The 13442-nt window shown below is 37.6% G+C and overlaps 1 protein-coding gene and 1 long non-coding RNA gene across 2 annotated transcripts in view; one reads left to right on the top strand and one right to left on the bottom strand.

Annotated features, from left to right (window-relative positions):
• Positions 1-1643: 1643 nt before the first annotated feature.
• LOC135492907 (uncharacterized) lies at positions 1644-7988 on the bottom strand. The gene is made up of 2 exons (XR_010448161.1): positions 7074-7988; positions 1644-6592 (listed from the first exon to the last, which is right to left on the bottom strand). It is a non-coding gene; the product is annotated as an uncharacterized LOC135492907 (long non-coding RNA).
• Positions 7989-11668: 3680 nt separating this feature from the next.
• The window catches only part of LOC135492708 (uncharacterized), a 46253-nt gene continuing 44479 nt past the window's right edge, over positions 11669-13442 (top strand). Inside the window, exon 1 of the mRNA XM_064779303.1 lies at positions 11669-11897. Within this exon, the coding sequence (XP_064635373.1) occupies positions 11828-11897 (70 nt within the window). The 5' untranslated portion in view covers positions 11669-11827. The remainder of the gene's footprint in view (positions 11898-13442) is intronic.

Genomic DNA, 13442 nt, shown 5'->3' on the forward strand with positions numbered 1-13442 from the left:
AACGCAATCCACATTATACATCATGCATAAGGTAACTGTCACATGCGTGACGTGGCAGTCTTCAATACTTCACAATCGCGATACTCTTTGATAAAGGAATAGTTTATTTGATACGGCCCCGCCACGGATATCAGTACCGTAGAGGCATTCTGGGTACTTTTTCCTCGGCCTTGTTTATAACTGTGGTATATCATCGATTTGTTTTTCATTTTGTTCTTGAGTATATTTACATATAACTTTACAAGTTTGAGGCGGGTTTTTTTTGCCGTGGTGTCCTCTGGCGAGTACCCCAGGGGGTTTGTTTACCATCGGATATATACCGGAGGACTTAGATGACTCCTGGTCTTTTTTGATCAAAATATATCCCCGTGGCAGTATCATTGATCAAATGATGAAAAAAGTGTTGTGATATATACATTTTAAGACGCATGGAATGAAATGCTTAACATGAACCTTCCTGCCTATTACGCCTGTTCGGGGATTTCCAAAAGCAGTATTTGGTCCGGTCTTATCCAATCAGAAGTGTCAGATTCTGTGTCTCCGTAATGCTCGCTAGAAATGGTCCAATCAGATGTCTATATATATTTGACCGTTGGTTCCGGTCAATTTTGTTTCAAAAAGTAGGTGAACATATCAAATGTTTTTTCTTCTTATGTTATATATATCTTATTTTCATCATGTACATGTCTGGATGGCCTCAATATCATGGAGTGCAAGGGTTAATAACCATATACATGTCTATCAGATAAAACGGAGGTTACCTTTCTCCCCAACAATCACACATGCATGTTTAATTTTTTCTTTGTGTTACATCCCCACCGCTACATTTAGACACTGTTTTTCTCTTTTTCGCGAACAAAAACCGGTACGCCTTGTATTATACTGTTTGTCGCTATAAAGTTCATTGAAACCTTTTCATCAGAATTCTAATGTGATTTCATTATTGATTATCAAAATAAAAGACAACTACAACTATGTCAGCTTATTCATTGAAATACAATACTTTCAAAAATTCGATGAGATTCCGTTGAGATTATCAGCACGATTTTATATTAGCTTAGAAAAAGAGAAGATTACCTTTGGAGATGAAAGCTAGTCACAATTCATGGGAATACATACATAATTTTTGCAGTCACTAATATGTTACAGTTTGTATGTGTCTGATTCCGAATTAAAAGATTTAATATTTAAAAGATTTAATATTTAAAAGATTTAAAAAATTTAAAATTATTCTGTACATTGTACAATTACTTCTATATATTGTACGTACATTCAATTTGCAAACTCAACATCAAAATATAACTACAAATTGGATAAAAGAAATTCTGTTCACACTTTCGAAAATTTTGCTTGCAGAATAACAAAACTCATTTTGTGTTATTTGTGATTCATTCATGTTCCCTATCGCCAATTTGCTTTTAAAAGCCAGATAGCACAAGTGTTGGACAACGGTATCGTGCAGAAAGGGTAGTAACAGGGTAAAATAGCAGAAACTCGACGATGTTTGATTTATAAAAGCGCATTTGAATTGAGTGTTAAATGATACTGGTAATTCAACTTGATTGCAAGCGTAGATGAAAACCTCGATATTCACCTGTACTATTTTCGTTTTGAAAGAAAAGAAATTTGACACTGACAAAATATTTTATAGAGCGATAAATTTATTCTCAATAAGGACATTAGACAATATTTCTTAAAGCACTCAATATATATTCTCAATTATGATACTCTACATACAACAACATGGTCTGTAATATCTATATCACAATTAAATTGTAAGCGCTATCCAGTGGAGGGTGTAATCAGTTGGAGCCTTGCCTGTAAGATACGGTCGAGTCCGGAGCAGAAATAAGAAAGGTGCTGTGGTACTTTTCATTGTAGACTCAGTACAACTGTCCACAATTATTCTTGTCCCGGTGTAAAAGAAGAAAATGTCCCCCTGGAAAAAGTGTCCGGCCTATTGTATTCCGCTATCTGGTTCTATAGAGGCCATGACCGCCAATAGCTCAGAGATTAAAGCGCATAATATAATCCATTGTTTCCCGGACATTCTATCCCAGGACATTTTAAACTTCTACACCGGGCCTAAAATTGTACCACGTGACATTATATAACAATCAACAAAACAATTGTTACCTGTATATTACATCAAAAAACGTATCGCTCAAGATCACATGCATAAGGGTCTGTTTTTAATCAATGGAGCGATAAATTGTCCTGGCATTTCGCACTTATAACACATACTTGGTGTTATATTCGACAGTTGCTTTTAATAGATGAGAAATCAAAACAATCATTAGTTCAAAAATCCTCAACTGACTCGAATATACCCATAACTTATAAGCATATTCGAGTCAGTTGACGATATGATGAATCTGATGTTGCCATGATATAAGCGGAATATGCCCGTTTAAAACGCAGATTATATACATGTAAGCAATGTTAGAGACTTGTCTATGAGAGGGCAGAGAGAGATATTCACCAAAAGGTATACGATGCATAAGGGTGTAGATTATTTGAGCAAAGACATGTAGATTGTACAATACAATTATCCCCGGTGTGACAGCGGATATAGTCCCCCTGGAGTCATAGTCCGGTAGCATTGCATTTGACCAATTAAGCAGCATGATCTATTGTACCGCTAACCCTAACCAAAACATTTAGCAATGCGGGCTATTGTTACACGGACTATCAGCCCTAGGACTACTATCCCTTGCACACCGACATGATGAAACTGAGAAAGGTATACATGTTAATGGGTCGATAGATGGTCGGAAAAAAATACCAGAAAAACATTTTGATTATTGACATTACCTTTGTATCATATCACTCGGGAGCGCCGAGTTTGATAACATCGTTTTTGGAGTTGATCGGTTCTCAAGGAGAAAGAACTTCAAACTTCTATGTATATCGCCATGAGAACCTACATATTATATACTAAGATGAAGAAATAAACAATAAAATTGGACCTGTACATGGCAGGACAACAATGACATCCATTTTGAATACGGTACGGGTGAAACGTTTTAAAATATCGAAACTGGAAAATGTATGATACTACTATGTATCACAACGAATGAAAGAACGTCGTTTAGAGCCTCATAGATTGTAACTATACATTGTAAATACAAACGTAGCGCAAACGCTATTAATGTAAAACGCTATTTTCAATAGTAAACTATTTCTCCGAATATTACTGAATAGATTGCATTATAATGAACCATTTTCCACTGTCGACGTGTAAATGCCTTTTTCATAAAACTACGTGCTAACCTGGAAAGAAAACATAGAATATAACCTACCAAAGATTAGTTCATTTTGAGGGGCGTAGGCCCGCATTTATTATTTTATAGGATTGTACCCCTCCAACACAGTAATGGGAAGGCCTTGTTTCTATTGTGTTGCAAAGGTAAACCAATACCTTTACCCATCGTGGTGTAGATCGTCGTGACTATTGGGCATGTTTCCAGTGACTGCGATCGCGAGAACGCTCGTGTCGCAGTTTTTTTATATTTGCTTCATTGCACCCAAACCGAACATTTTGCTTTTGCTTGCGATGTCGGATGTGCCGTTCATAGAATTGATTAATTTCAATCTATTCAGTTGCAATAAACAATTTCAAAACAAATGTACCATTATATTGAAAATGGACATGACCCAGCAGTGTTGATAAAAATTCAAAGAAGAAGAAAGAATACTACAATAACTACAACGTAAATGATATTACCTATCTTTAGCTATAATTTGCTGAGTTAACATGGATTGAATTATTTGTAGCCTACACATAACCGTTTTCTTCCTGTAATAAAAAAAATTAATTTTTTAAAAACTCAAATTTTATTTGATTCGCCTGTCAGAATTGTTCTTCACTTACAATCTTTACCAGCAACATATTCATGTATTGGAAACCGTCTAATTTATGTGGTTATTTCTTTTTTGCGAATTTCGCGAATAAATTGTACTCGTAGAAATAAAAATTTCGAAATATTTCTTTGATTGGAAAAACCAAACGAAATGTCGTAATTCTCCGAAAGAAAGATCGCTGCGAAAATTTTTTTATTTTTATTTTTTCAGAAATTTACATGTAGGCCTACTTGCAAAAACTGGCGCTTATGGCAAATATTAAGACTCGGAGGTTTACGGTGGACATACGAATGTGCCAAGCTCCTTGATTGGGCATACATCTATATACTCGTGTTAATCTGAAATTTAAAGCAATGATTTGTATAGCATAACAGTTCCCAAAAGGTGTTATTTGTTATGATCAGAGACCTGAGACGTACGTTACCGTATCCTTTCGTGTCATCTTTGTTAAGAAATACTGTGGACAAAAACATTTAATACATGTAATTAATATACCGGCTGTCTTAATGCATTAAACGCATGATTATGTGCAATAAGTTACAAAATCTAGGGTTTTAACTGACAATGATCTGGGACATTCACATTGTCTCGAGAATGTCGAAAGCTTATTTCAGAGCTTTAATAGCTAGTTTTATCCTAGGGCATCTTTGGTAAACATCTAGGGTTTAGTAGGTGTCTTTAGAAAGACATTGAAAGAACCATAAAACAAATGTCTTGAAATACTTCTATGGTGGTTTGTACTGGATGTTGTGTGAATGGAAGTTTACCTTTGCATGCTATCAAAGCACAATTAGGATTATAATTACTTACAAAATTTAATTTAATCACTTAATTGTATCATTACTGTAATATACCTTTGTTTTCTTAATAGAAACGGTAGAAAATCAGATCAGATGAGACATGTACTATCTCAAGTTGTTGAAAACAAGATTTACACGGGTCTACATTTTCAACACTTCCCTTTAACAGTTGTTTTTGTTACTTGTAGCAAACTTACAAGATTCAATATCAGAGATGTACATGGCTGTGTGATGCACCTGAGGAGAATGTACGTGATTAGAGTTTAAGATAACTATTACAAAAGACTGAGAGCCACAACTTTACCTAGGTCGACTATAGCAAAAACTCTAACCTAAATGTACTTCGTTTTATTTAAGGTACGATTTTACTCTTTGTGCAAAAACTGTTTGAAATAAATTTAACAACTTAATGCAATCAGAATCTTGATTCGTGGTGCCTACTTTATCAATCCTTTCTAACATACAAGAAAAACAATTGAATAACAAAATGGTTTCCTGACATCATGACTAACTTTGACCGTTTTGTAACCCTACCTTTTTTCGGGATCTCAATGGGAATTGAATTTGCGTTGATGCAGCGAGGCTAAGCAAGTCATCAAATTTCTAATTGGTTGGACGTCATCAATAACTGACAAGGGTCTTTTAGGCTTATACAATACTATGATATGTGCAACTTATAAGAGGACAAATGTAATAATTATATGAATAACAAAATTGAAACGCACTTGGAGTTAAACAAGTTCTCAATTGGACAAGATGTTCTCAATTTGGGAATTGATACTGTTTAAACATCACAATGTCTTGGTCGTCATCTCGGCGACATATGGAGTTGGACTCGGGACGTTTATTTGATAGGACAGCAAGAATAAATAGGAAAATAATTCTTAATTCCTATTTGTTAAACGTTTGCAATGAAACAAGCAAAACAAAGCTTGTGAAAAAGGCAACTAAAGAAAGGTCCATGTAGATATAACGTACTATAAATTTAGTTTGGCAGCAAAATTCGAGGTCAGGGACACCAAATGTGGCTTCCGATTTTTCATGAAATTTCACTTAAATATATTATTCAATTATTTTTTGCCACAATTTTCTGTTTCATTCGTGATCTACAGTTTTACTTAAATAAGTATTGCAGATAGAAAACAATGCATCAGGACCGAAAACGGCTCCACCAGATAAGCTGTGGACAATTAGGTGAGCGAGAAACTATATTCTTTTCTCTCTCCGTGCACAACCGAAGCAAAAACCGCCAATTCTCTTATGGTGGACGTCACTCGACAACAATAATTATGAAAGCACATCTTTTTCCCGGCAATAAGACCATCACGTTACGGTTAGAGTCCTGATTCTGATCAAATGTCTGGTACTGAAGATGAGTCCCATTTCCTAACTGTTATAAATGTTCTCCCGAAATAGATTTGAATAAGAATGCTTAGTCGATGTACAGACATGTACACTGCTTCCCGGCGTGTTGTTACATAGAAAACTCTTCACAATTAAACTAAGTGTGGGTAATAGAGTATGGTATGTCGAAGCACTACTTTTTCTTTTCTTCATCCCCGTGATTTCAAATTCCAACTATAAATTCTATCTTTTCTATCTACTTCGATGATAAGACGTTCAGATGCTGAAATCCCGGAGGTGCAGGAAATATCGGATGATCGCAAAGCACTGGGCCCGTCAAAACGACAAAAAACAACAACAACTGGAAGCTGGACTCACGAATATATAAGCGAACATTGTATCCCGGTTTGTATATCAATTTGCTGGTACTTTCGTACAGCATGAACTCGATGCGACACCGCGGCGTGTCACGTGTCACATTCATTCCAGACGCCTTCCCGTATCTGCTGTCTAAGAGTCCTCCGTTGACATGCACATCCCGCTGGACCACTTCTGAGGCTTGCCATTCTCATCAGCAGGACACTCTGTAGGTAAGAGAATTAGATAAAGCAATCATACTACGATCGTAGGTGATTTCTTACCCTTAAAGTTACTTTCTGAAGGTAAGAAAATGATTTAAGCATTAATGATGCAGGGTGTTGAGAAAAAGATGAAAGGGAGTAATTGCACATAGACTTTTACCTGTGAATCTTAAGGAAACAGGTGAGATTTTATTCGCAATTTCTATCTTCCAACATTAATCTTAAAACCCTGTTCATTCGCCGTCGCCATGTTGAAACAGGAAAAGGAGAGGGAAAAATCTGCACTAACAAAAAACAAAAACAGCTCTCACAAGAGAATAGTTCCATCCATGTACTAGGTCCAAGCCATGACTCTGCCTTAGCAAAGCTTTTAGTTTTCGTGTTTTATTTCTTCTAACTGATCTAACTCCTAATTGGACATTTCAATTTACACATTGCACTTCAATATACTGTTAAAGATTTATTGATACAAAAACTAACTTACTCATTTCATAAAATTTCATTCCATGAGCCTTTTTTCCTTTAATAAGAAACGGTGCCATTTCATCTTTCTCACCGACGAAGGGCGCTATCAATTGGCACTTTCCAGCAGAGTTGAAATCCTTGCCTCCGAAGTTAAACCCTTGGCAGCTGGTCTCTATTTCCTCCTTCTGATATTTGACTTGAAGTAGCTTGCATTTAAGGAAACAGTCGACTCCATTCATGTCTGGATCTTTAGGATTGAGACATTTCCCCCCGTAGTCTTCTGATTTGGTATTTGGAACTAGCAGTGCTGCACCTTTGAATGTAGGGTTCATCGTTGCCCAACCCTGGATTTCCGCCGGAATGGGTACGAATGGCTTCGTGGCCGCGTACGCATCATCGCCCTCTTCAGCAAGCACCAGGTTAGGGCATATCAGGCAGACAACCAAGAATACAACCAAATATGCGTACATCTTGTCTACCTTCACCAAAATATCCTCAAGAAATTTTTTGGGAAATATTGTTCCCCGCTCAGCTCTTTCTCTGTTTGATACAAGTCGTTCCAACAAAATTTAGCACCGGGTGATGGCAAGGTTTGTTTAAAATCAGATTTGAATATCAATATTACGAGTTCACTGATTCTTCTGACAGGATTTAAAGTACATATGCGTTATTTTTGTAAATCTTGAGTTTTTATCATCAATAGAATCCTTTTTGAAATATTGTGACGGTTTCTTCCTCAAGTGGCCTGCAATGAGTTCCGTTTCTTGAATTCAGGGTAATTAATGACAAAATGTCTAAATGATATCCCAAGTCCAGCCTCCAGCTTAACTAAAATAATTATGTTTGCTCTCCTAAATATTCCTCATAAAGATATTGTTAGTCCTTTTTCTGAATCGAAATTACGCAATCACCCGGCACCAAAATGATCTTTCACTTTATCGTCGGAACCAGCCAAACTCAAAATGATACAGGAGACAAGTTTGTCTGTCTAACTGAGCGCCATTGTCATCCCCGTTGCCGATTGGTTGTATCAATTGATCTGACATATAATCAATCATGCGAGCGAATCAGATATCTTCTTTGGCAACAATTAAATTATCGAACCTATTATGAGGCGAGGAAAATTCCCCTAGGTGATTCGTTTTACAGTAAACAACATTTTAGTTTTTACAAGTTTCTAAAGATTTAGGGAGAGATTGGTAGACAACGAAGATGACAATTGGGTTGCAACGGTACGATGTTAGAGATGAGAGTCAATAGATACCTAGGCCCGCACCTGGTATTACAAAACTTTAAGATCTGGTAATCAGAATCGTCCGTAATCGATATTGTTTTCGATAAATAAACTCAAATTATCAGTTTATTTTGTTGGTGAATTGACAAACTCCTCTGACGGATTCGATTCATGTCAATGGCCAATAGCAAAACCTCGAGGATGTTGTGTTGCCCACGGCCATGGGCAAAAACCTTTATATGGTGTCAAATTTAGCTTTTGGGGATGTTGTTTTTGTTGTTGTTTATCTTGTGTATTATTAATGCACATCAATACTACCAGAAATTAATAGTATATGGGTTTGGAATTTTATAAGTGCCAAAAGCTTGTTTTTTTCAAAGGGAACTCGGATAATAATTTGAATTCAATTTTTGCTGGAAATATAATACCAAGACGGACAAAAATCAAATCTCATTTAGCTCTGAACTTCTAAAGAAAATAAAGATACAGGGCATTTCTTCAAACTACGAAATTCTCTTAGTATTTCATGCCGCATTGTGTACTCGCATTTTTTAGAGGGGTTTTATAACCTCGTGATACAGCTCCGCTACCACCTCATTCCTTACTGTCTTAATCAAATTTCGTTTGCAAAACCTACCACTATATATCTTTCCCTTACTGATGAACACTGGTTTTGATTAACCTCGTAAGTTCTTAAATAATTTAAACGGTATTGTCTGAGAATAAACCGACTCTGCATTGCGGATACATTTTATATTGGCTGCTTGAAAAAAGCCTACAACAGCCTCAGGGAACGGAGCGAATATGGATTGATCGTCAGGCGTAACTATTTGCTTATATAAGGACCTATATGTAAAGGAATCCCTTACAAATTGACGCATTAATTGTCTCCGATGACACCCTGGAGAATCAGTTCCCCACATAGCCAAGCATCTTATCAGGCCTTCCAAATTGCCGAGCTTGCCTGTTCTTGGAAAGGAAATTTTATTTAATAAAGTCGGTAAGTTGGAAGGCCTGATAAGATGCTCGGCAATGCGGAGAACTCATTCTTCAGGGTGGATGTGAGAATTAATAACACACCCTTTGTATGCATATTAGATTCAAAGTTTAAACCACAAAAACGCCAAAAGAATGCCATAATTGTGAGCTGGTGGTTATAATAGCACTATGCACACCCTTTGTCATCTGAAGTCTTTAGACCTATTGAAATAATATGTGAGAAATAATCGAAGAATTTCTAGAACATTCGATACATTTTTTTATAAATTCATGATTTTCTATCAATCCTTCGGTTTGTACTCTAAGCACTGACACATATATTGGCCTATTGATAAAGATACTTGCGGCGAGCAATACGGACTTCTCTCGTCAACTCGAAATAGCAATTCGTCGATTGACGTCGGCAAAAAAAGGACAACAGCATGGCCATCTAGGACTTCACTGCGCATTCGCAGACGGGGCATTTGCATGACAATTACCATTATTTGCCCTTGTCAGTTTAGGTCTATGGACCCGCATGCGAGATTTTTCGTGGGGGTCGATGTTATCATGTCTTGCCCTGATAATCCTTTCATAATACAGCAAAACAATCGGAATTTAGGCCTAGGTGCGAGCGGGCTCTGTTTGAAGACAATTGACCGGGTATTAGCGTATGCCTGAATTCCTTTTACAGAGAGGTGAGGGGCATACGTAATGTCTCTCTAAGCCAACACATTTTGGCAGCTGGCCACCATTGAGCACACGAGGATTTAAGGATAAGTCTTAGTTAATCTAGTAAACATTGTAAAAAAACTAGTTTGAACGAATACGATGCTTTCAAAACTTAGAAATCGATACTGAACTTTTCAATTATGATGATAATCTCGACAAGACATTGAAATTATTGAGCGCGTGTATCGGTCGTTCTCTGAATTTTCCTTGGCGATGCTTCTTTTGGTACAATTAGTTCAATTCGTACGACTCGTTTACGCCAACTAGTTGTAGTAAGATGAACTAAGCATGGGGGATCTGGGGAGGTAATGTGGCTTGTTCCCCATTCTCCCCGGATGCAATCAATCTTCTGATGAAGGATACTCTTTTCCCACGTCTTATCTTGAAAACCCCTGAACCCCTAAACCCGAACTTTACAAACTACACACTGATTTCTGACTACAACGAAGATCTCACAAAAACTGAATGTAGAATTTCCGAGACTTGTCGACACAAAGATGTGTTGCCGATACTATAGTATTTAATGTTTCTAGTTCCAAACAACCCAAATAGGGGACAAACTAACTGAGAAACCAGCTATTTTGTACTATTCGAAAAATGCAGTTGGCGCAATAATTTTCTTTCTCTGCATAAATGGAAGCAGTGTGTTTCAATTTCAAACAAAAGAAGTGCATTTCTATTCGTCATAAAAAAATGAAAATGTCCTGCTCTGATGATATTTTTGCACACAACATGAAGTATAATAGCAGTATATTAGCATTCGCCCAACACCGCAGAATTTGCCCGTAAGGGTTATTTGACAGTATACATAATAATATTTATACAATACCAAAATGCAAACGGGAAAAGCTTCTTTTTTATAAAGAATTTTATTAATATTTTTGGCGAAGGGAGTGTGAGCTGGCGTACGGGCGACAAAATGCAGTGGGTGCGCCAAAGTTTCATGCAACAGTACTATGTGCCTGCCGGAACTACACATTGTTACGGTCACTTTAACGGCAGTAGTAATGTGCCTGCCGGAAGCACTCGTAATTGTACAAGAAAAAGAGAAATAAAGCAACATTTGCCTCTTTCCTCAAGCAGGAGTATGTGACTTCCGTTCAGGTAGCATTAGTCGATCAGAAGACGCCTAAAATATTTTTTCGGCAAAGAATTGGAACACAGACTTGCACGGATTCTTAGAGAAAGTCCCAAATTCTTTCTGCATCCAAAAAACGTAAACCACGCGCATAATGGTATAGTTTCTTTACTTTTCGCCCCGTGACAATTACACAACTTTTTGTATACCTTCTACAGCCTCTACTCAAATGTTTCAGAGCAACTTGGGGAGCTGCTTATCGGCGTGATCCATGCATGAATTAGTATAGTTTGAAAAGAATTTTCTTTTAGAAATTAAAAAAATTAATGATATACCTGTACTAGGATTGGTTTTGATGCAAGTATGCTATATGGCGTCGTGACTCAAATATAATATCGGTTAAATCGTTAAAACAATTTGTTGGACATGAAGTTCATCACCCACAATGCGGTGGCGTGCTCCCAACCTATCCCTCCGCTCAAACACCATCCCCATATACGCTTGGCTGCGAAAGTCGCTCATCAGATACAATAAACCTCGAATTCCCACGCAGCCAACCTCGCCACCAGGTAGACAATCGCTCATACACTGCTCATAACTTATGCAATTTAGTGTTAGTAAACCCGCTAAAATCCGTCGCTAGGTATCGCAAGAGCAGTTATAGATAAGGTCCCTGCGTTTGCCTCTTAAACTGGATACGGGAGCTTTAGAGCCTTTTTCGACGGAATACGAGTTCAGGGGAGTTTCAAGAATGGCCAATCGGTTCTTAATCACAGTGCTTGCACTGGCCATGTTACACATCGCCTTAGCCAGACCTACAGGTAAAGTCAAGTTTTCTTTATTGTTTTATTAGAACCAGAGAGGTGCAAGGCATTCCCTCAAGTTTTCAAGTCAAACTTTCCTTTTACGCAATATTTCTTCAACCTAGTATGACCATTATGATAGAGACTTAGCTTCGGACATGGGTGCAGAGCGCAAATATATATTTTCAATATCAAACGCAAGTCATTAGGGGCACAAATCGATCCTATTTAAATGTAGCATGTCACGCATTTGCGTTTTTGATTGGGTGTGTCGGCCGTATCCATGGCAGCAAATGGCCTACCTGGAGCGCATTTCATTGATAAGTCGAAATAAATAGCATGCATAATATTCTTAAAGTTCCTATTTGATATCTCCAACGTTTACCCAAATGCTAACACTGCGCGGTAGAAATATATGTCATAGAGTGTCGCGGGGAGAAAGGGTTATGCGCTTTTCATCTTTAAGGTATTGAAGGCATTGGGTCTCTAAACCCATATCTTAATTTCCTCACAACGGGAAGAAGACGTTTACCAGGGGACATTTAGAATTCTTAGAACGGTGATATACAAGATTTCATGTTACATAGTGTCATTGTAATTGTGCTGGGCTGCGAGTACGCCCCTTATCTAATTTTTGTAAAATATCCGACTTCGGACAAAAAAGTTATTTTGTGGCATAAGTGACACATATGTATTAGTTCTCGGCGATCGGTTTTTTTAATCACGTTTCTGGTCGTTTGATTTTTCTGTCCTTGCATGAAGAAAAAAATGAGATAACGGATGTTTTGAAACATATGCTGTCAGACCTACTCTACCGAAATGCATACAACTGTTACCTTGCGAACTGCACATTACCAATTTTGCGAACTTCATTTTACCGTATTACTTGTGTATGATCCATTTTACCTTATCTGTACGTCTATTTGCCATTGCCGGTGAAGGCCTACCGACCCCTATATGGAAGCTGCTTCATAGGGTCGATTTTTGAAAGATTTGCCCTGATAACCCTTTGAAAAGACTGTAGGACAATCGGATTTTAGGCCTAGGTGCGAGCAGGCTTTGTTTGAAGACAATAGAGCGTGTATTGGGCTATAGGCCTGAATCCTTTTTACTGCGAGGTGAGTGGCATAATAACGTGAAGGCAATAGAGCGTGTATTGGGCTATAGGCCTGAATCCTTTTTAATTTACTGCAAGGTGGGTGGCATAATAACGTGAAGGCAATAGAGCGTGTATTGGGCTATAGGCCTGAATCCTTTTTAATTTACTGCAAGGTGGGTGGCATAATAACGTGAAGGCAATAGAGCGTGTATTGGGCTATAGGCCTGAATCCTTTTTAATTTACTGCAAGGTGGGTGGCATAATAACGTGAAGGCAATAGAGCGTGTATTGGGCTATAGGCCTGAATCCTTTTTACTGCGAGGTGGGTGGCATAATAACGTGAAGGCAATAGAGCGTGTATTGGGTTATAGGCCTGAATCCTTTTTACTGCGAGGTGGGTGGCATAATAACGTGAAGGCAATAGAGCGTGTATTGGGCTATAGGCCTGAATTCTTTTGACTGCG

Source organism: Lineus longissimus, chromosome 8, assembly GCF_910592395.1.
Source record: "Lineus longissimus chromosome 8, tnLinLong1.2, whole genome shotgun sequence".
NCBI classification, from domain to species: Eukaryota; Metazoa; Nemertea; class Pilidiophora; order Heteronemertea; family Lineidae; genus Lineus; species Lineus longissimus.